This window comes from Ranitomeya variabilis, chromosome 5 (assembly GCF_051348905.1).
Source record: "Ranitomeya variabilis isolate aRanVar5 chromosome 5, aRanVar5.hap1, whole genome shotgun sequence".
NCBI classification, from domain to species: Eukaryota; Metazoa; Chordata; class Amphibia; order Anura; family Dendrobatidae; genus Ranitomeya; species Ranitomeya variabilis.
This window is the reverse complement of record NC_135236.1, coordinates 605,705,120-605,729,655: the sequence shown is the minus strand read 5'-3', so window position 1 is coordinate 605,729,655 and position 24,536 is coordinate 605,705,120. Positions and strand designations below refer to the sequence as shown.

Here is a 24,536-nt window from a genome sequence, read left to right as displayed (position 1 = left end):
CGTCAATTTGGCCATGTGAGGGCTTATTTTTTGCGGGACGAGTTGTACTTTTGAACGACATCATTGGTTTTAGCATGTCGTGTACTAGAAAACGGGAAAAAAATTCCAAGTGCAGTGAAATTGCAAAAAAAGTGCAATCCCACAATTGTTTTTTGCTTGCATATTTTGCTAGGTTCACTAAATGCTAAAACTGACCTGCCATTATGATTCTCCAGGTCACTACGAGTTCATAGACACCTAACATGACTAGGTTATTTTTCACCTAAGTGGTGAAAAAAAATTCCAAACTTTGCAAAAAACAAAACAAAACAAAATTGCGCCATTTTCCGATACTCGTAGCGTCTCCATTTTTCGTGATCTGGGGTCAGGTGAGGGCTTATTTTTTGCGTGCCGAGCTGGCGTTTTTAATGATAGCATCTTGGTGCAGATACGTTCTTTTGATCGCCCGTTATTGCATTTTAATGCAATGTCGTGGCGACCAAAAAAACGTAAATCTGGCGTTTCGAATTTTTTTCTCATTACGCCATTTAGCGATCAGGTTAATGCTTTTTTTTTATTGATAGATCGGGCGATTCTGAACGCGGCGATACCAAATATGTGTAGGTTGGGGTTTTTTTTTACTGATTTATTTTGATTGGGGCGAAAGGGGGGTGATTTAAACTTTTATATTTTTTTTATTTTTTTCACATTTTTAAAAACTTTTTTTTTTTACTTTTGCCATGCTTCTATAGCCTCCATGGGAGGCTAGAAGCAGGCACAGCCCGATCGGCTCTGCTATGCAGCAGTGATCATAAGATCGCTGCTACACAGCAGATTTGCAGGTGTGCTGTGAGCGCCGACCACAGGGGGGCGCTCACAGCCACCGGCAATCAGTAACCATAGAGGTCTCAAGGACCTCTATGGTTACAATGGAGGAGCATCGCCGACCCCCGATCATGTGACGGGGGTCGGCGATGCGCTCATATCCGGCCGCACGGCCGGATGCGGTAGTTAAATGCCGCTGTCTGCGTTTGACAGCGGCATTTAACTAGTTAATAGGCGCGCGCAGATCGCGATTCTGCTCGCGCCTATTGCGGGCACATGTCAGCTGTTCAAAACAGCTGACATGTCCCGGCTTTGATGTGCGCTCACCGCCGGAGCGCACATCAAAGCGGGGGTCCCGACATGTGACGTACTATACCGTCACATGTCGGGAAGGGGTTAACAGAATAAAAATAAAAAATGTGAAAATTGCGAAATTTTCAAAATTTTCACCAAATTTCCGTTTTTTTCACTAATAAACGCAGAAATTATCGACCTAAATTTACCACTAACATGAAGCCCAATATGTCACGTAAAAAAAATCTCAGAATCGCTAGGATCCGTTGAAGCGTTGCTGAGGTATTACCTCATAAAGGGACACTGGTCAGAATTGCAAAAAATGGCCAGGTCATTAAGGTCAAAATAGGCTGGGTCATGAAGGGGTTAAGGGCATAAAAATTAAAAGTTCCAAAATTGCTACATTTTCAAAATTTTCGCCAAATTTCCATTTTTTCACAAATAACCATAAGTTATATCGAAGAAATATTACCACTATCGTAAAGTACAATATGTCATGAGAAAACAATCTCAGAATCACTTGGATCCGTTGAAGCGTTTCAGAGTTATGACCTCATAAAGTGACAGTGGTCAGAATTGAAAAAAATGGCATGGTCCGGAAGTTGAAAACAGGCTTCGGGGTGAAGGGGTTAAACATACTCGCTATTCCCCTAGATGAATTCCGAGAAGTGTAGTTTACAAAATGGGATCACCTGGGGGGTTTATGCTGTTTTGGCATGTCGGGGGAACTTCAAACGTGACATGGTATTAAAAAATTATGGGGTACCCGCGTACTTTGGAAAAATTGCACAACAAATTTTGGCATCCATTTTCTCCTGTTACCATTGTAAAAATAAAAAAAAATGGGGCTGAAACAACATTTTTGTTGGGAAGATGTTTTTTTTTTTAATTTTCATGTCTCACCATTATAAAATTCTGTGAAGCCCCTGATGTTTCAAGGTGCTCACTACACATCTAGATAAAGTCGTTGTGGGGTTTAGTTTCCCAAATGGTGTCATTTGTGGGGGGTTTCTACCAGGGTGGATTTGATTTAAATCTATCTGATTTAAATCACGATTTAAATCACTAGTCAGTAAGGCTTGATTTAAATCAGTGATTTAAATCAAAGTTTCTACCTAAACTAGTTCTTGCTACTTTAACATGCAAGTAGATGAAGATTTTTAGAATCACTTTTTATATTACTTTTTTCTCCCCAGTTTAATGGGTTAATCATTCATATTTGGACGCCACTGTTCTGTTATACTTAGGAAGGAGAAAAATAATCCTGACCTTAATAACAATTTAAATAGATTTATTCAACTGAAACAATAACAACATTACAGCATAAGTTATTTGCTTAAACAAACATCCATGTTTGTTAACTAATTTGGCTAAACAAAATATATATAGATATTTTAAGAAACTTAGACTGTCAGCCCAGCCAACACGTGAAAAACTTAAATACTGCTGTCCCTGCTGTCCTCTGTAGCTCACTTGTCGTCATCTTCATCATCATCTTCTTCTTTGTTCCTATTTATAATCTGGAAAAGAAAAACAAGCTTTCCTGCTTTATTGGGTCCCAACCGATTTCTCAATTTAGAATGAATGAGTCCAAAGGAAGAGAATATTCTTTCAACGCCTGCAGAAGAAGCTACTGCTGTTAAAAGTGAAATCATTACTTGAACAGTCTCTAAATCCAAGCGCTTAAGTGACTTCCACCAGTTTACTGGTGTGACCTTCCTTAAAATATCTTCAGCAAACATATATTTCTTGAATGGTTCCCCCTTAGCTCTGAAGTTTATTATAGTTGTCATTAAAGATGGATGATTGCTGGATGCCCATGTCATAGCTAACTCCTCTTCCTCAGCACTTAGGTTTTGACCCTGATATTGGATATTGACAATATTTGCCAAAAAATGAGCTGGAGTCAGTGCTTGTCCCATTCGTTTGTTTACTGCTAGTAATTTAATTTTGTCCATGTGTAGTTCTGTTTTTAAGTGTTCACTCAGTTACTTCCAAATTTCAACAGCATCCGCAATAAAACCGCTATTTTTCTGTATTTTGTTTAAAGCTTGAGAGATGGGTTTCAGGAAGCTCAGCATATGTTCAACATTTCTCTTAAGCCCAATGTTGAGGATTTTGGCCGTGACAGTGCCATCTATTTTATCTCGATTTTCTTCACAAAGTGTCATCAGAATAGGCCAGTTTTTGATATACTGCTCAAAACAGTCCACCACAGAGTTCCATCTAACATCTTATGGGAGCGTTAGCTTGGTTCCACCCATCCTTTTCAGAGCTGCTGCAGCAAAATGATTATTACGGAAGTATTTAGCAATTTCAACAACATTAGCCTTTATTTCTGGAACTTTTAAGTCTTTGGCTAAGAGGTGCAGCAAATGAGCACTGCAACCATATGTTATTAGCAGCTTTGTATTCCCTCCCTGCTCTTCTAAATCTCTTCTCATCTTGGATACGTTTGCAGCATTGTCAGTGACCAAACTGCGTACTAGACACTTGAATTTTTGTTCACATGTCGTTATAGCTTTTACTGCCACTTCTTGTAAGTATTCTGCTGTGTGTGCATTTCCTGACGTATCAGTTGTTTGTGCAAGGAAGACTTTACCTTCTTCTGTTGTTATACAAGCACATACAATAGGATCATTGTGGACATTACTCCACCCATCAATACTTAGGTTAACAATTTTACCCTCCAGAGCTGTTGCACATTGCTCCATTTCTCTGTCATACACTTGATCCAGCAGTTTCCCTGCAACATCAGCTCTGCTGGGTGGACTGTATCCTGGTCTCAGTGACTGAACCATATTAATGAAATGTGGGTTCTCAGTCAGACGGAAAGAAGAGTTCGTTGCATAAATAAACTGGGCAATTTTTTCATCAATCAACTCTTTTTCTAATCTGCTAGTTCTTATCACAAACCTATCTATGGTGGTTCCAGGAGGTAAAGGTTTTTTCTTCCTTTTGGGTGATGGTGATATATGGCTGTGGGTGTCTGATGATGCTGCTGCTGCTAATGAAGCACTATCCTGGATGGATAACTCTGAAACTGTAGAACAGGATGATGGTGGTCTTGGAGGAGGATAGTTTCCAGAATCCATGAATTCCCCTAAACAAAAAAAGTCAATACTGTTATTTTATTGTTTATACAATTTCTGCTTATTGTACACAACACATCCCTGCCCCAAAAGGAATATTTGTTTTTCTTCATAACTGTACCAAATGACAGTAACATGCAGTAATAATAAGAAATATAATTTTTCTCACACATGACAGTTCAGTCTTTAGAAATAGGATTCAATAAAAATGTTTACCAACCTGAAGATCCTGCCTGTTCAGAAATGTTTCTTTGGTCATCTTCATTACCGCACTTCTCATGATGTTGCCTCATTCGCGCCACCAGGCCTTGCATCTCTTTGTTGCATTGTTTGCATTTTGCACGCATGCCTGCCTTACCGATAGGCGAAGGAGCTTCATTATAATATTCCCAAACTGGGTCTCTTTTACGGCCTGCTGCCATTATAAGGAAAGAATGTAATAAACCTCAGATCGTACACACAAACAGATCCAGACTTGTCTGTCTGTGGCTATGCTGCAGTATTGTGCTCAAAGTTTCACTTTCATTTTCTTGTCTGCTTGCCCTTCCTCCTCCTCACACTTAAATTCACATTCTTCTTGTGTTGTGCAGATCTATTCCACTCCAAACAATCAGAAACATATTGTCTAACTTCTTTGACTTGGCATTGAAGTGGTTGATTCTGTATTCATAGGTTTGTAGAACAATAGGATTAAGGTCTTTTTCTCAACTCTGTTCATGTTGTAACATTTTTGCTGTGAAGAAGAGGCTGGGACCTCTGTGTAGTCAAATTCAGTTTTGAGAACTGCGTAAGTAAAGCGAGCGTCTGTGATAATATAGGAGAGAAACTGCCCACTAATCCTACAGAAACCTCTGGAAGAGCATGGCATTGCGAATGTTAAACATATACAGCCTTTATTCTACTGAGTTAAACAACTCAGCTTTATCTCATGATGGAAGAACCTTTGGATGGTAAAATATTTTCCTCAAAAATCAGTTTATTGAAAAAAATCCGATTTAAATGAAAAAAATCCGATTTAAATAAAAAAAATCCGATTTAAATCAAAAAAAATCCGATTTAAATCAAAAAAATCCGATTTAAATCAAAAAAATCCGATTTAAATCAAAAAAATCCGATTTAAATCAAAAAAATCCGATTTAAATCAAAAAAATCCGATTTAAATCAAAAAAATCCGATTTAAATCAAAAAAATCCGATTTTTTTATTTTTTTAAAAAAAAACATTGATTTTTATCCACCCTGGTTTCTACTGTTTAGGCACCTCAGGAGCTCTCCAAACGCGACGTGTCTTTGACTATTGATTCAATCCAATTTTGTATTCTAAAAGTCAAATGGCACCTTCCTTTCCAAGCCCTCCTGTGCGCCCAATCTGTAGTTTTCCTAAAGTAAAATTTCTGCTCGAAAAATTTTAAATGTTTTTTTTTTTTTTTTTTTTTCCCCCCTTCCACATTCCATTAATTCTTGTGAAGCACCTGAAGGGTAAATAAATTACTAGAATTTGGGTTTGAGCACCTGTGGTCCCCCCCCCCCCAAAAAAAAAAAAAAAAAAAAGATAAAAAAAAAAAGAAGAAAAAATTGTAAATTTTATGGAATAATTAGAAATTGCTGATCAACTTTTAAATCCTTTAACTTCTTAACAAAAAACATTGTTTTAAAAATTGAGCTAATGTAAAGTAGACATGTGGTAAATGTTGTTAACTATTTTGTGTGGTCATAAAGAGTGAAAAATTTGAAAATTGTGAAATTTTCTAAAGTTTTGGCGAATTTCCAATATTTACAGAAATAAACGCAAGTCATATTAAACAAATTTTACCACTGCCATGAAGTACAATGTCACGAAAAAACTCAGAATCCGTGGGATACGTTGAAGCATCAGCATTATAACCTCATAAAGTGACAGTTGTCAGAATTGTAAAAATTGGCCCGGTCATGAAGGCAAAAATAAAAAGTGCAACTCCTGGCTGTAGTGTGGGTCTTTAAACACAAATGAACGTCTGTTTCAGATGTCCGTGATAAAGTGGTCCGATATCGGATAGCAATGCATGTACTCGCCACTGTTCTACCACTGTCCTGAGCATGACTGCTTCATAGAAATATATATGTGCAGCCAGCTTGTTCATTGTGGTTCAATATTGCACCTATTATCATGAACATATGAAACTGCTCTAACCATATCATAAATGCCTATGATACAGTTAGCTCACATTTTGAGACCAGATGGATCAGTAAATATGGCGGCATTATACTTATGAATTGTCTTTTATCCTCATTTTTATAAAGTGGTGAAATATTACTTTTTCTCCAAATTCCCAAATTCGGGGAAAAAAAAATCAAAAAGCCAGCTCACTGCAATAGACTAGTTTTTCTGGAGCATGGAATAAACACCGCTGCCATTGACTATGATCAGAATGCAGTAGAAGAAATCCAGTGCAACGGTAGAACATCATGAGTAAGGGTTCTGAGTGCACTAGAAATGCATAGATATTCCCATCGATGCATAGATATTCCCATCGATGGACTAAATTCACATGACGACCTTTGAAGACTAATTTGAAGATTTGATACCATTGAGCTAGATGGATTTCTTCTACAAATTATTTTTCTTGTGTTGTAGCAGAAGTCACTTTGGCTTTATTCTGAGTTGTGATTAACACACAACCAAACTTATTTTCTTATATTTTACTATGTTTGTTAAATAAAAACCCTTCCTTTTCATATAAATAAAAAGAAATTCTCACCACTGTCTGGAACTTAGTGTTTGTATTTACCTATTGATTGACACCAAAATGGTACTAATGAAAGTTCAATCGCTTTTATTACATTGTTTAGGAGACCATCTAAAAATATTATAACGAGGTTTAAAAACCCAGGTGAATAGCCTTCCAAATATGGACAACTGATCCAAACCTTACTTTATTAGCTTCTAAATTATTCCCCCACACCTCCCTTTGACCTCCTGTGGGGTGGATTGTGGGATGTCCTGGGTCTGTTAGAATTTTAGAATATTCCCAACTTGCAAAATAATTTTCGTTCTGCAGTTCTGAGGCATTAGACATTGCCGTCATATTTTTTTTTATCATGATTTTACAGTTGCATAGAGACCAAATATGACCGGTATAGCAGCATCTATCAAGTCTGTATTCAATTGGAGGGATTCTAATGGCCCTGCAGTGGTGAGAGTCAGTTTTTTCTAGATCACATTAATATTGGATCAATACAAGCCTAAATACTCATATCTGGACAGTGGAGATACCACGGCTGGAACCTTCTCATGAGGATCCTTTGATTGGAGGAAGAGTTGCCTCTGGAGGTGCTAGATTTTTCTTTTCTCTGCCCCTTTGAATCCAGAGATCCTGGTTAGTCTGGGTGGCTGTTTCTCACAATAGATATAATTTAATCAAGTGTCCATGGCAGGAAGACCCATCTTCAAAGGTTGTTTTAATTGTTAGCTAGCGCCAAACCAACACAGCTCATAACACCAAGAACCACCATCCCCACAGTGAAAAATGGTGATGGCAGCATCATGCTGTGGGGAAGTTTTTCAGCAGCCATAGCAGGAAAAGTGGTCTGAGTCAAGGGGGAATGTGGATGGTGCGAAATACAGTTATTCATGAGCATAACCTATTTTAGTCAGGGAGTTAAAGCTGGGATGGAGGTTCACCTTCCAGCAAGACAATGACCCAACGTACACTACTAAAACAGTAGAATGGTTTAAGGGGAAATGTGTAAGTGTTTTGGTGTGGCCTAGTCAAAGATCTGACCTTATTTTAATTGAGAATCTATGGTTAGACTTGGATTGCTGTTCACCAGAGGAAACCATCTAAATTGAAGGAGCTGGAGAAGTTTTGCCCTCAGGTCATTAAGGTTCTGGTGTACAGTTACGAGCCTCTACATCTACACAGCGACTCAGCTAACTTCCACAGGTTTTCTATGGGATTCAGGTCTGGGGAAAGCACAGGCGACTCCATTTGAGATACCCCAGTCTCCAGCAGCTGTTCCCTAATGATGTGACCTCGATGAGCTGAAGCATTGTCTAGGAAGATGAAATTAGGCCTGTGTTAGTGCAGAGTCTCAACTGCTGGATTAATGTTATTATTAAAGTAATAGAGGTCTGTCACTGTACCATTCAGAGTGTAGGGCAGTTCCATTATTTCTGCTCAGCCTATAACCATTTTAATCAGTGAAAAGCACTAAAGCCCACTGGTCCCTTGTCCAGTATCTGGTCCATGCAAGTGATGACGCCTGTGCCTAGTGGTGTTGTCAAGTACCCTTACAGGTTGTCAAGCACACATACCACGCTGAAGCAAACTGTTTCAAATGGGCCAACGTTATACCTGGGCGCCTCTCACCTCCATTAAATGTGCCTGGAGCTGTGTAGCATTCATCATCCGGTTCCAGAGGGCATTGTTCACAAATAAGCTGTCAGTGTGGGATGTGGCTAAGGGATGTCCACTTCTATGCCTTCCTGTGACCTCTTCCAGTCTCTGTATCTCTGTTGCAAACCTTCTGATGTCACTGTGATGTCGACACTCAATGACCACTTCCATCTAGAAACATTCTGCTTGAAGCCTCACAATAGGGAGGTACTAGTGATCGATTGTAAGTAGTGTTGAGCGATACCTTCCAATATCAAGAAGTATCGGATTGGATCGGCCGATATCCAAAAAATATCGGATATCGCCGATACCGATACCTGATACCAATGCAAGTCAATGGGACACAAATATCGGAATGTAAATAAGCCCTTTCTGTTCTTCTACATCCTGTTCCGGAAGGGGGAAGAGTGTGGGCGGTGCGTGGGCTTACACTGTGCGTGTCTGTGTGTGCGGGCGGGGTCTGTGCGGGCCTGCCGGGGATCTGTACGGGCATCTCGGGGCTCTGTGCGTGCCTGCCGGGGATCTGTGCGTGCCTGCCGGGGCTCTGTGCGTGCCTCTGTGCGGCGAGGCGTGCCATGGGTCTGTGCGTGTGTGCAGGCATCGTCCGATGGGACTACAAGTCCCATCGGATGATGCCTGCAACAGTGACAGTGATGGACACATTAGCCAATGATGGGACAGTAGTTGTCCCATCATCCCAAGCAGCAATTGCCATAAAGTGAGACTTTGTCCTAAGGTAACCTCTGTGATGCACTGCAGGAGCCATTGTCTCCTGTCAGTGTGTCCCTGAGGGTCCTATAGAGCAGTGACATCACCCGATGTCACTGTTCTATAGGGGAGATCGTCGTGGGACACTCGTTATTAATTGGACTACGGCGGACAGGTAGTATACGGTTTATTATTTTACGTTTTTTGCAGGCGCTGAAGTATGGTTAAATGAAGAATATTAAAATACTTTTTTCTAGTGTGTGTGTTTTATTAACCCTTTCCTACTATTGGATTAATAATGGATAGGCGTCTTATTGACGCCTCTCCGTTATTAACCCGGCTTAATGTCACCTTACAATAACAAGGTGACATTAACCCCTTACTACCCCATATCCCACCGCTACACAGGAGTGGGAAGAGAGGGGCTAAGTGCCGGAATTGGCTACACAGACAGCTGCGGGCTGATATTCATAGCAGGCTACAAATATTGGCCCCCGGACGCCGGCTTTCCCCCTCTGGCGCAGAAAATTGCGCGGGAGCCCACGCCGTTTTTTCCGTGTGTATTTTTTTTTTTTTTTTTTTTTTTTTAAATTCAACGCTCAATAAGGAATCTTTCTCAATTGCGTCGGTACGGGTGCGTCACCATGCGTCGGGCCGACGTACCGACGCACGTTGTGAAATTTGTGCACGACATGGGCAGCGGATGCAGTTTTTCAATGCATCCGCTGCCCATTCTGAAGTCCGGGGAGGAGGGGGAGAAGTTTTGGCTGCGCATGCGCGGTAGAATATGGCAGACGCGACGGACAAAAAATGTTTTGTGCTGACGGTCCGCCAAAACACGACGGATCAGTTGCACGACGGACGCGATGTGTGACCATCCGTCACAATCCGTCGCTAATACAAGTCTATGGGTAAAAAAACGCATCCTGCGGGCACATTTGCAAGATCCGTTTTTTTTTCCCAAAACGACAGATTGCTAAAAACGCAAGTGTGAAAGTAGCCTTAAAAACATCGGCCTTTCTATTATATATCTAGGGATATATCTATCTATAGATATATTTATAGATAGATATATCTATAGATACATAGATGTATCTATCCATATATCTGGCTGCTTTTACACATCAGGTTTTTGCCGTCAGGCACAATCCGGCGGATTTTGAAAAAAAGGGATCCGGCAGAAAAAACGGATCCGGCGGGGAATAACGGATCCGGCGGAAAAAAAACCGGATCCAGCGGAAAAAAACGTATCCTGTGGAAAAAACGGATTCTGCAAATGTGCTCGCAGGATGTGTTTTTTTTTCTCCCATAGACTTGTATTAGGGATGGATCGCGACGGATGGCCACACGTCGCGTCCATCTTGCAACGGATCTGTCGTGTTTTGGCGGACCGTCGGCACGAAAAAACTTTCAAGTGAAAGTTTTTTTCTCTGTCGCGTTCGCCATTTTCTACCACGCATGTGCGGCCGATACTCCGCCCCCTCCTCCCCGGACTTCAGAATGGGCAGCGGATGCGTTGAAAAACTGCATCCGCTGCCCACGTCGTGCACAAATTTCAATTTAAATAGGGGGACCCCCCCCAAAACAGACGTGGGGTCCCCCTATATTTTATAGCCAGAAAGGCTACGCAGACAGACGCGGCTATCCATTATTAATCCAATAGTAGGAAAGGGTTAATAACACACACACACACTAGAAAAAAGTATTTTTAATATTCTTCATTTAACCATACTTGCCATATTTCAGCGCCTGCAAAAAAACGTAAAATAATAAACCGTATACTACCTGTCCGCCGTAGTCCAATTAATAACGAGTGTCCCACGACGATCTCCCCTATAGAACAGTTACATCGGGTGATGTCACTGCTCTATAGGACCCTCAGTGACACACTGACAGGAGACAATGGCTCCTGCAGTGCATCACTGAGAGGTTACCTTAGGACAAAGTCTCACTTTATGGCAATTGCTGCTTGGGAAAATTTGATGCTGCCATTCTCCACGGGAGATCGTCGTGGGACACTCGTGGATTTCTGCGGACAGGGAGTATATTGGTTGTTTGTTATTTTAATCTTTTTTACAGATGACACTGGCTTCGGGGAACAAAATGACAAGTGATGGTGAGTATGAAATCTATGTTTAATGTACTGTATGTCTATATGTATGTATTGTATGTAATGTATGAATGTATTGTATGTATGTAATATGTATGTAGGTAGTATGTAGGTAGTATGTAGGGTTGAGGGAGGATCTAAAGTGATCCTTCATGGTTAACTCAGTGATTTCCAAATTAATCTACAGGGCGTTGCCGGCAACTGAAAATGACCAGACGGAGACGTGTGTCTGTTTGGGGGGGATCAAGCAGATCTCTGGGCCCCCGTTTGTGTATGACTTTTCATAGTCATAGAAATTATACTTCAACCAATCAGCATAAGAACACGCTCACATTTCTTAACCTATAAGATTGCAGGAACAGTCTGTGCGTCAAAGTCTCATAGAACAATACACTCTGTCTCATGTCCTGTCTAGATTGCAACAATCAAGGTCTCATAACAGCTGTAAACATTAGCTTAGTAACAAAATTTATCTTAGAACCGCAAAATGGAGTCGAAAAGCACAAAATGGAGAATCTTTCTTAAATTTGTCCCTTCACGGTAGTAGGTAGTAGGTGGTATGTAGTATGTAGTATTTTTTTTTTTATTTACATTCAACACATTAGCCGGATGATGGGACTACTACTGTCCCATCATTGGCTAATGTATCAATCACTGTCACTGTTGCAGGCATCGTCCGATGGGACTTGTATTCCCATCGGATGATGCCTGCACACAGGCACAGAGCCGCGGCAGGCCTGCACAGACCCCGCCCCCGCGCACACACGCAGTCTCCACCCACGCATCGCCCACAGTCCATTATAGTGCTTAATTGCACTATGGGAACTTCCGATTCCGGTATCCTATATTGCAAAAATATCGGAACTCGGTATCGGAATTCCGATAGAGCGAATATCGTCTGATACCAGATATTTGCAGTATCGGAATGCTCAACACTAATTGTTAGGTATCGTCTTGGTCTCATGATGTCAAAATCTGAACAGCATTACAAGGAGAACTGTTTAAGTACCAATTTTATAATTGAATCCCAAAATTTATTGCTATATATAAACAATTATATTCTTCTATAGAGGATATAGGTTTGGCTTTACAGGAATAGAAATGCAGCTGCCAAGGCTTTCAGCATGCATTCTGCTGCCATGACAAATAATCACCACTCCACTACTACCAGTATGTCACATGCTAGTAGTTGTTAGAGGACCTATCTCCATCAAACATATTTGGTTATTTTTCAGTAGGGATTAAGTAACTAAACATTGATAAATTCACCTTTTGGAAACCTAATGACTGTGACTATAGTCATAGGATCCTGATATCCTTTTTTTTCCTCTAGTGACCCCCAACAACAGCACACGTGGAGGATGTTACCCCTTTCCTAATAGGGACAGGAAATGACAGAGGTTAAATAACCCCTCCCTCATCCTCCCCTCAGTGTTTTTTCCTGTCCCTACTAGGGATGAAGAGGTCATCCCCGGTGTACTGTGCCGGCAGTGGTAACCGAGGGGAAGAAAACTCATAAGCTGGGGAGCAGACTTACCTCTCATCCCCGAGTGCTGCTCCCGTTTCCTTTAGGACTCGGGACACCTGCCACCAGTCCGCACCTTTGGGCAAGGTCTGGGGGCATTCTTATTCTTTGGCTGGAGGACTCTTAAAGCTCTCCAGCGCTCTCCTCCGGCGTTGTGGGCAGCATGTCGCGCGGAGACTTCCGGTCTGAAGCCGACACACACACACACACACACACTCACTCACTCACTCACTCACTCACTCACTCACTCACTCACTCACTCACTCACTCACTCACTCACTCACTCACACACACACACACACACTCTCACACACACACACACTCACACACACACACTCTCTCACACACACACACACACACACACGGACATCAGAGGGAGGAGGTCCTCTCATCAAGAGGACAGGTGCTGCAGTCCGGTTGCCTATATAAGAGCCCCGGACAGGAAGACTTCTCAGATAGGACCACTGTGTGTGGTGAAAATCAGCATGGAGATGTCAGCTACCTCGCACTCTGCATCTACAGATCCCAGCACCATCCCAGCCCCAGTAAGTTGTCTGGCCCTGGGTGTCTACTCCCTGATGCAGGTTGCAATCTTATGATTCCTTCTCCCCTTTATTTCAGGGGGACAAGGAACATGCATCAGAAAGCAAACCTAAGACTTCACGCAAATGCGCAGTCTGTACGAAAAGATTGTCCTCTTCGTATAAGAAAACATTATGCAAAGAGTGCACAGAAAAAGTCATCAGGGAAGAGCAACCATCCTGGATGGAAGAGATTAAGGGCTTAATCCAGCATGAGATTAAAACCTCCCTGGCTGCCCTTTCCCAGCCAACACCCTCTCCTAGTGCCCCTCCTGAAGCTAAAAGGAGGAAGCTTAATCCAGAGGAAGAAGGATATGATTCTCGGGATGAAACAGATGAGCCTCCAGAAGAGGGTGAATTATTCCTAGACCCAGAGGCTTCCCAGCAGGAGAGATATTACTACTTCTCGGGTGATATAGAGGAACTCCGCACAGCGGTAAGGAAGACTATGGAAATTGAGGAGAGAGGACAGCCCAGTCGGTACAGGAAGAGATGTTCGGGGGTCTCCATTCTAAGAAAAAGCAGGGGTTTCCCATTCATAAGAATATCCGGAACCTGGTCCAAGAAGAGTGGGAATCCCCAGAGAAGAGGCTGACCACCCCAGCAGAGATGAAGGACAGATTCCCGGTAGACGAGACAGCTTCATGCTGGTTGGAAATTCCAAAAGTGGACGTCCAGATTGCCAGGGTAGCCAAAAAACCACACTACCATTTGAGGATGCCTCCCAGAGGAAGGACCCTCTGGAACGTAAGGTGGACGGACTACTAAGAAAGTCATGGGAAACATCGGCATCTTTATTAAACACCAATGCAGTATCTACCTGTGTGGCTAGATCAATGTACCACTGGCTGGGACAACTGGAGGAGCACCTGTCCTCAGGTACTTCCAGAGAATATATTCTAGCTTCCCTACCTCCCTTCCAGAAGGCGACAGGCTTTCTAGCAGATGCCTCTGCAGAGTCAGAGTGGCAGTGAGATCATCAGGGTTATCAAACTCAGCGAGGCAAGCACTCTCTTGGTCTGGGGATATGACTTCAAAGATGAAGTTGTGCTCTATTCCCTTCAAGGGGAAATATATGTTTGGTCCGGCCTCAGACAAAAAGAAAACATTACCAGAGCCTAGAAACCCTAGGAAAAGACCCTTCCGCTTTCAACAAGAGCATACTCCTCAGTACAAAGGGAAGGGCAAGTCTAGGCTTTGGAGCTATCCAAAAGGGGGAAAAGACAGGAATCTTTTTCTTCCCCACTCCCAAAAACAAAGAAAGCAATTACGCCATCACAGTGGGGGGTTGTATCTCAAACTTCCTCCCGTATTGGCAAAAAATCTGTTCAGATCAATGGACCCTAAGGGTATGTGTCCACGTTCAGGAAACGCGTTTTTGACGCAGCGTTGTGCCGCAGCGTCAAAAACGCAATGTCCAGATGTTACAGCATAGTGGAGGGGATTTAATGAAATTCCGTCTCCACTGCATTAAAAAACGCATGCGTTTTTCCCGCAAAAACGCACATGCGGTTCATTTTTTCAGAACGCAGCATGTTGCTACAATGAGCAAAACACGCAGGAACACTGCAGGTGACCTGCCAGTGACCTCAGGTGCATTTTTGGTCAGGATTTTACCTGCATAAAATCCTGACCAAAGCCTGAAGCAAACCTGAACGTGGACACATACCCTAAGATTGGTCAGAGAAAGGATAAAGAGTTTCTCATATCCTCAAAGAACATTAAAAACATGTTTAACCACACCAAGGCTACAATCCACCCTAATAGCGGGAGTAGAAGACCTATTAACCGCCAATGTAATCTCCATGGTCCCAGAGAACGAAAGGAACAGGGGACATTATTCAAACCTATTACTGATTTTTTTTTTTTTTTTTTAAAAAAGGGGGTTTCATCGGGTCATAATCAACCTAGAGCCCCTGAATCGATATGTAGCATACAGAAGATTCAAGATGGAATCCGTCAGGTCAACAGTAGCACGTCCCGATCCATCCAACTTCTCAAAGATTCCTAAGGTTTGCAGTCACCAGGAGAAAAGACATAGACCATTTCCAGTTCAACGGCCTCCTGTTTGGACTATCCTCAGCCCCAAGGATCTTCACAAAGATCATGTCCGAGGTTATCGCCTACATCAGAGGTCAACGTAAATGCATAATCCCATACCTCGACAACCTCCTGGCAGTGGCTCCCTCAGTACCCATGCTACAAGAACATCTTCAGACGACAGTCCAGATCTTGTCATCCCTAGGCTGGATCGTGAACTACAAAAGATCGGATAGGATTCCATCAACATCAAAAACATTTTTAGGAGTCCTACTAGACTCACAGCCAAACCTTTCTTGCCCAGTCAAAAACGAATCTTGCTAACAGCAAAGATTAAAGATGTTGTGGGACAAAAATAGTATCATTACGATGGGCCATGTCGGTTCTCGGATCCAAGACATCCTGCATCCAGATGGTAGCATGGGCACAAGTCCACACCAAGACACTTCAGACTCCTATCCTGGCAAACTGGGACGGATCCCCAGAAGAGAGAGACACTCCAGAATTGAAAATGCTGCTACGGGGTATGCTCAATTGGGGGGAAAAAACAGAATCTGTGGCCCGATTCATAGTTTCACCTTAAGTTTCTATGTACGTTTTCTCCGGCCGCCGGAAAAACGGATTTTCGACTAATCCGGCAAAAATAGGATGAAACCTGAGGCCATCTGGCACTAATACAAGTCTGAGGAAAAAAAGATCAGTTTTTTTTAAAATTAGCCAGATTGTGTCTGACAGCGAAAACCTGATGTGTGAAAGTAGCCTAAGGGGTAAGGTTTCTCCTTGTGGAGAGTGACATACCAGCTATGGTTTGTCAAGGTAAGGAGGCTTATTCGCCATGCAATGCTGCTCTGGGAAATTTAATATGCAAATTGCCCCTTCTGAGAAAGAGGACTTGAACTCTATAGCGCCACCTATTGGAAGTATAGAGTTCAAGTCCTCTTCTTTTTTTTTTTTTTTATTCTCTGAAGAGGCAATTTGCATTTTACTACAGTAAATTTATCACTTAAACTTAAAAATGAGCCATGTATGAGGGAGTCGGTGTCATGGGAATTGAGGAGTCGGAGGTTTGGCTTAGACTCCACAGCCCTGTTAAAATCAATGGTGTCGTTCAAACACACAGATCGTCCTGCAAAAAACAAGCCCTCACATGGCCATTTTGACCAAAAAATAAAAGCTATGGGTCTGGGAAGAAGGGGAGCAAAAAATGAAAATGCAAACAAAAATACCTCTTGTCGTTAAGCGGTTAAGCTCATCTATACAATGTACTTCACCACCCCCTCACCCTGTTTTATCAGACAACCTGATTGTTCAGTACAGCTTTTGCTACTTTTTTGACAAAATAGTACACTGGTAAAAACCTGCTTAAACCCCTATGTTTACCTTCAAAACATGTATGTGTATGTTGTAAAAATATTAATTTTTCTTCCTGTTTTAAATCCTTTGTTGTACCCAGATAGAGAAGTTGAAGGCTGAATTAGATGAAGCAAGACTGAGTGAGAAACAACTGAAGCACAAAGTTGACCATCAAACTGAGCTGCTAGCTAACAAATCGGAGGAGCTGCGTGCGATATCAGAACGTGCTCAAGAAAGTATGACTTCCGAAACTCTTGCACTGCAGCTTGAAGTAAATGAACTTGAAAGTTCAAAAGTGAGTAATCTGCTGCCTTTTGATGTATTATTTGGAGGGTCTTTTTAATGGTTATTCCAGCATTATTCACTGCATAGGTGTTAACTGTTAGAGCAGTGTGGGTCTCAGATTGCTAAAATTTGGTAATACAGCCTGTGGTGTCACCAATGTTAACAGCCAGCAGTGTGTGCCCCCAATGTGCAATATACAGTATATTCAAAGGCAACAGTGTGTCTCCAATATGAAGTATTCGGCAAGGTTTCAGTGCATCCCATGCCATGTAAATGTCATAATATGGTTCCTGTGTGTGTATATAGTATGATGCTGTGTATATAGCGTGGACATTACACTATGTACTTTTATTCAGAGGCAGAACTTCACACTATATACACTCAAAGCAGGGATGGGGAACCTCAGGCCCCAGGGCCATTTATGGCCCTCGATGACCTTTTATCAAGCCCCCGAGCAGATTCTTAGGTACCGCATTCTTGGGCAAGGAGCTGTATTTTGATTGCCACAAGCTCATTAATTTCTTTTTGCTCTGTTAGCACACACACGCAGTGTTCACTACTGAACACTGAAGGGTATGCAATGAAAGATTACGTCCTGAAACCAGTGTCAGTCAGGATGTACTTTGTGGGCGTAGTTTTGTTCGGTCCCCGAAGGATTGTATAAATATCCAAATGGCCCTTGGCAGAAAAGATTCCCCACCCCTGCCTTAAAGGGAACATGTCAGGCCTTCCAACCCAGCAGCATTCTCATATTTCAGTAAATGCCTTGTCTATCCAGCCCTGTATAATGTTTTTCTGTAAAAATGAGGTTTAAAAAAAGCATTTATATTGTCCTTGTTAACTATGCTAATGAGTTCTTTGACTAGTTGATGGGGCGTTGGTTGCCCCAGACTAGTCAGCCCTCTTTCATTGTTGTCACTCCACTGTGGGCGTGATAACATAATTTGCAGGAGCTGTCGTCACTGCACATGACCCAAAGCCATCTTCTGAACTTCCAATCATGTGCAGTGCGCCTCTGAAGCCGGGAAGCTTACACTAAGCTGCAGAGTCGCAGTGACGCTGACTAAATGTGCGGGGCGCATTTGCGAGATTTGCAGGAGCTGCCGAATGCTGCTTTGTTGGAGGGCATTTGGGACCTGACAGGTTCCCTGTAATATTGAAATTGCAGCGCTAAGATTTAAAAGTAATGGAAATATGGAAAACAGGATAGACAGACATGTTAATATCTAAATAATGTTAAAAAAAAAAAAAAAAAATTTCAAAACCTTATGATTTATTCAGTCTGGAGTATGATCCATGAGGAGAGATCACTGCGCTTACAGCCTTAGCTGCCATTAGTGAGGATGTTATTGGTTGAGGAAGATTCTACAAATTAATGCACTTGGGCAAATTGTGAGGATCCGCTGCTGGCAGCTCCTGCCATCCCAGATGTGCTCAATGTGAGACAAGTCTGTAGACTGCAGGCCAGAGATTTACACGGAAACCACAGTGAAAACGCTCAGCCTAGAGTTCAGATAAATGTACTTTTCGAGGCAGAATAAACAAATCAACAGCAGGTGAAGAATTGGTTCTATTTACTTTTTACGCTGTTGCTCGTGCGGTATAAAAAATAATCTGCTTTTTTTATGGGTCAGTGTGATTACAGATTTATGTCGTTTTATTTTTTTTATGTTTGGCGGCACTCACACTCTGAAATGTCTTTGTTTTGTAAAAAGAAAATACATTTTTTGTATAGCTATATTTTGAAAGCTAAAGTTTTTCTGTATTTCTTCCAACAATCATGGGCTTGTTTTTTGTGGGATGAGATGAAGTTTTTATTGGTACCATTTTCAGGCACATCATTTTTTTTTTTTTTCGTATATCTTTCTGTTCAAACATTTGGGAAACAGAATGAACAAAAGCCAGCAATTCAGGAATTTTTTTTTAATGCAATTCAGGGTGGTAAAAGTGATAAGACAGCTTTATTGTTTGAGTCAGTACGATTATAGTGATATCACTTTACACAATACAGAAGATTTTTCGAAAAAAAAATTGAGCTATAGCCTTCTCCACTGACAGAGCTTTTATTTATTTATTTTTCCTGCGGGACAAGATGACTTTCTCAAACAAACAAAAGTTGCTTTCCATCCAGTCAGCGTAAGGTTTCTTTCACACTAGCGTCGGGCTCGGTCCGTTGCAGTGCGTCGGGCCGAGGTCCCCGACGCTAGCGTTGTCTCAACCGCACAACGGGGGCAGCGGATGCATTTTTCCAGCGCATCCGCTGCCCCATTGTGAGGTGCGAGGAAGTGCGTGGGGGCGGAGTTCCGGCCGCGCATGCGCGGTCGGAAAAAACGGACTGTCGGGAGCAAAAAACGTTACATGTAACGTTTTTTGCTCCCGACGGTCCCCCACAAAACGGCGCAACCGTCGTACGACGGTTGCGACGTGTGTCAATGCGTCGCAAATGCGGTCGCTAATGTTAGTCAATGCAGAAAAAACGCATCCTGCAAGCACTTTTGCGGTATGCTTTTTTGCGGCAAAACGACGCATTTGCGACGTATTGCTGTTAACGCTAGTGTGAAAGTAGCCTAAGGCAATAACATTAATTACAATTTGCCGAAAGGCAGCTGATCCCTGACTAAAGACAGTTAAAAATTAACTTTTGATTAACTGTTTAAAGAATGATTACAATTACAACAGTGAGTGTGTGAAAGCAGCCTTATACACATCAGTTTTTTGTATCAGTTGCAATCCGTAATTTAAAAAAAAAAAAAACAACGGATCTGGCAACCGATGCCGCCGTATCAGTTTTTTTTCTCATAGACTTGTATTAGCGACTGATTGCGACGGATGGGCTCACGTTTCATGTTAGCACGTCAGAGCAAAGTACTGCAGTGCGCGGGCGCCAGGAAAGGTCAGAGAGGCCCGGCGCCTGCGCACTGCAGTACTTTGCTCTGCCCGCAACAGGGCAGACAAAGTACGTCTGCGCAGGAGGCGCGGCAGGAACACAAGAAGAGGACGTCCTCGCATGAAGATAGGAGGCACTGGACCCGGACCGCGACAACCATCGGCGGGACCGCCCCTGGGTGAGTATAATATAACCTGGTTTTTCTTATCTTTCAGGACACATCAGGGGCTTATCTACAGCATTACAGAATGCTGTAGATAAGCCCCTGATTCTGGTGGCCTTAGTTTATAGGCCAATTTTGGGGTGACCGATTCCCTTTAACTCAACTCGCCATGTTTGGAGGAAGAGAAATGCTGCCTATGACCCAAAGAAGAACACCGTCCCCACTGTCAAGCATGGAGGTGGAAACATTATGTTTTGGGGGTGTTTATCTGCTTAGTGCACATGACTACTTCACCACATCAATGGGAGAATGGCTGGAGCCATGTACCGTAAAATCCTGAGTGATAACCTCCGTCCCTCCGCCAGGACATTAAAAATGGGTCATGGCCTCAAAATCTTAATGATTTAGAGATGATCTGCAAAAATGAGTGGACCAAAATTCCTCCTGACATGTGCGCAACTACAAAAAACATCTAACTGCTGTGCTTGCCAACAAGAGTTTTGCCACTAAATATTATGTCTTGTTAGCCAGAGGGATCAAATACTTTTCTCACTGCAAAATGCAAATTTATATAATTTATACAATGGGATTTTACATAGTAACATAGTTAGCAAGGCCTAAAAAAGACATTTGTCCGTCCAGTTCAGCCTATATTCCGTCAAAATAAATCTCCAGATGTACGTCATTCTTAAGAACCTAATAACTGTAAGGCCGGGGTCACACTACAGCGTAATATGGACGAGCGAGAGGCGTAAAAACAACGCATTGCACATGGACCAGTGTTTCTCTATGGGGCAGCTTCCATCAGCCGTATTTTAAGGGCTGAGAAAAGCACAGCATGCTGCGTTTGTCAGCGTACAGCTCAAAAAATACCCAATGAAAGTCTATAGGGCGAGAAAAATCCGGATTACACACGGACCACACGTGTGACTTGCGAGGAATACGCACCGGTGTTCTATAGAAAAGCCGGCAATTAAGTGCGGTGTAAATTAAAATCACACTGACAGGTAAGAATATATAGAATAAATGTATATATGTGTATATGCGGCGCCCCATGGTCCTGGTCATCACAGTAATGTCGCTTTCCTCCCAGGGAGAGTGATGCTACATTCGGAGGCAAGGAAGGATAACTGCATCCAGGTACCACAAACATGCAACACATTCACACTCCAGGCCACCAGGGGGAGCTTTTGCTCCTATTTATTAGGTCACTCCCCACATAAATATAACTGGTAGTTAGTTCCTGACAGAGCTCCAGAGAGTGAGTTCCCGTTAGTCCCTCAGAGAAGAGGACAGAGGGTCAACGGAGCTGTGCATGCCCTCAGACCTGCAGCTTCCAGAAAGAGACACATAGAAAGCCGAGCATGTTGCAGAGAGCGTGAAGGAAAGCGGAGCACAGGAGAGAATACCAGAAGGGGACCAGCCCCGAGCAGGCTGCCTCCTTCTGAGGCGCAGAACACCGGTAGCTGGAATACCGAGGTTGTGCGGACCTCTATGCCTTACATCAGAGACCGGCAGGACCGCTAATTGCAAGTTAACTATCCGCACCTACACCCAGGAGGCACAGTGGCACCCCTCAGAGGCTGGGGCATGCTAGAGTCCCTATAAACCGCCTCAAGCCACCAGTCATGCGGGTTTTGTCCTATCCGACTACGGGGGACAGAGAGACATAACATCTGTGAAGACCTTATCCGAGCTTAAGCAGGCCTCTCGAAGTCAGGTGGTCCCTAAAAAAAAAAATTAAATAAAATTAAAAAAAAAACGGTTTTGCTAATCGCTGGTAAACTTTTTAACCCTGGTAACTTCCTAACAAAAAAAATTGTTTCCAAAATTGTAATGATATAAAGTAGACATGTGGGAAATGTTATTTATTAACTATTTTGTGTGACACATCTTTCTGATTTAAGGGCATAAAAGCTAAAAGTTTGAACATTTCAAAATTTCCGCCAAATTAACTTTTTTTTCCACATATAAACGTACGTCATATCGAATAAATTTTACCAGTTACATAAAGTACAATATGTCACGAGAAAACAGTCTCAGAATCACCGGGATCCGTTGAATCATTCCAGAGTTATAACTTCATAAAGTGACAGTGGTCAGAATTGAAAAAAAAATGGCGCTGTCAGGAAAGGAAGTTGAAAACAGGCTTCGGGGTGAAGGGGTTTAAGGTCAGGACTTTGACTAGACCATTTCAAACTCTTAATTTTGCTTTTCTCAACCCATAAAGAGGTAGACTTTCTTGTGTGTTTTGGATCATAGTCCAGCTGCATAACCCCAATGCACTTCATCTTGAGGTCACAAACAGATGACGAACATTCTCCAGGATTTTTTGGTAGTTGTCAGAATTCATGGTCCCATTTACCACAGCAAGTCTTCCAGGTCCTGAAGCAGCAGAACAGCATCAGAAAATAACACCACCACCGCCATATTTTACTGTTAGTATGATGTTTCTTTTCTGAAATGTTGTTACTTCTATGCCAGATGAAATGTTGACTCATGTTCAGTTTGTGATCTATTAATTTACCCAAGTCTTTTTCACATGTGTTGTTGCTTAGTTCTATTCCTCCTATTCTGTAGATGTAATTTTTGTTTTTCTGCCCGGATGTCGAATCTTGCATTTCTCCCTGTTAAATCCAATTCTATTAGTTGCTAACAATTGTTCAAGCTTATCTAGATCCTTCTGAATCCTTTCTCTTTCTTCTTCAGTGTTAGCTATCCTTCCTAGATTTGCATAGTCTGCAAATTGTGAGCCAACTGGGGCCAGGACAGAGCCTTGTGGTACCCCACTTGAAATGCTCTTCCAATTGATGTGCAACCATTTATTACCATTCTTTGAGTTCGATCACTGAGCCAGTTATGATTGCACCTAACCGTAGCCTTGTCAATCCTATACTTGGTCATTTTTCACTAAGGATAGTATGAGATACTTTATCAAATGCTTTGCTGAAGTCGAGATATACTTTATCTACCTCATTTTCCTGATCCACCCAGTCAGTGATTCCATCATAGAAGGAAATTGGATTAGTCTGGCATGACTTGCTTGCTACAAACCCACGTTGGCTGTGGTTAATTACTGTATTCTTATTCAAGTACTTACATGTTGTTTTAATAATTTGTTCAAAGATCTTTCCTGGCACAGAAGAAAGGCTCACTGGCCTATTATTTCCTGACTCCATCTTCTTTCCTTTTAAAAGACAGGGACAACATTTGCCCTTTTCCAGTCTTCTGAGACTTCTCCTGTTTTCCAGGATTTTTCTAAGATTCTAGCTAATGGTCCTGCATTTTCCTCTGCTGACTTTCTAAATTGATTTAAATTAAGTATTCCCTCACCATTTCTGTTTTTAGATAGTGTGGAATAATTTATTCCCTCGATGGCACCGTGAAGATCAGTTAATGGTATAATTGCTTTCTTAGAGAACACAGATGCAAAATAGGAATTTTAAATGTTTGGCCTTCTCAACATCATTTTTGACCACTTCTCCATTTTCATCCTGTAAAAATCCTATAGGACCTTTGACTTTTCTTTTGCTTTTGTCATACCCCCCAAAATCCCTTTTTTTTTTTTTTACTGCTTTTGGTGTCCCTTCAAAGATTTACATAATCACGGGCTTTAGTTTTTCTAACTCTTGCCCTGCATTTTCTGCAAACAGTGTTATATTCTTCTTTAGATATACCCTCCTCTTTCCATTTGATATATTTTTTTTCCTTTTTAAGTGATTAAGTTCTATGTTCATCCACCATGATCTTTAAATTCTTCCAATTCATTTTTTTCAGGATTTTTACTGATTGTGCGGATAAAATTTCATTAAGCAAAATCTCCCATCCATCTTGGACATTTGTAATTTACGACATCCAGCAATTAGATCTTTCCTACTGAGTCCATTGAAATATGCCTTTCTGAAGTCCAGCCTTATTGTCTGAGTCCTCAGTGGTCTTCCTCCTCTTGTAATCCAAAATTCGAGGATAGCATGATTACTGCCTTCTAAATTCCCAGTCACCTTTACTTCCTCAACTGTTTATTCCATGTTAGTAAGAATTAGATCCAAGATTGCAGATCCTCTTGTTCTCTTCTACCTTTTGAATGATAAAATTGTAAGCAAGAGAAGGTAAGAATTTTCTGGACCCATTACTTTTGCCTGAGCGAGATTCCCAACAAATATCTGAAAGAAAAATGTAACTACAGCAAATTGGCACTGGCAGCACATGCACACTAGCATTTATCGCTTACCGATGGATGCTACTGCGCAAGTGCTGGTGCCATTTTTTTGCAGCCAAATATATTTAGTGTTTTTTTTTGCCTCCAACAAAATAAGGCTG

General features: G+C 41.9%; 1 protein-coding gene across 5 annotated transcripts in view; it reads left to right on the top strand.

The window, feature by feature from the left end:
- Positions 1 to 24,536, top strand: part of SPDL1 (spindle apparatus coiled-coil protein 1) — a 430,051-nt gene that overhangs the window by 125,976 nt on the left and 279,539 nt on the right. For all 5 annotated transcript variants that reach the window (XM_077266079.1, XM_077266077.1, XM_077266080.1 and 2 more), the window contains exon 4: positions 16,982 to 17,176. In XM_077266079.1, the coding sequence (XP_077122194.1) occupies positions 16,982 to 17,176 (195 nt within the window). The remainder of the gene's footprint in view (positions 1 to 16,981; positions 17,177 to 24,536) is intronic.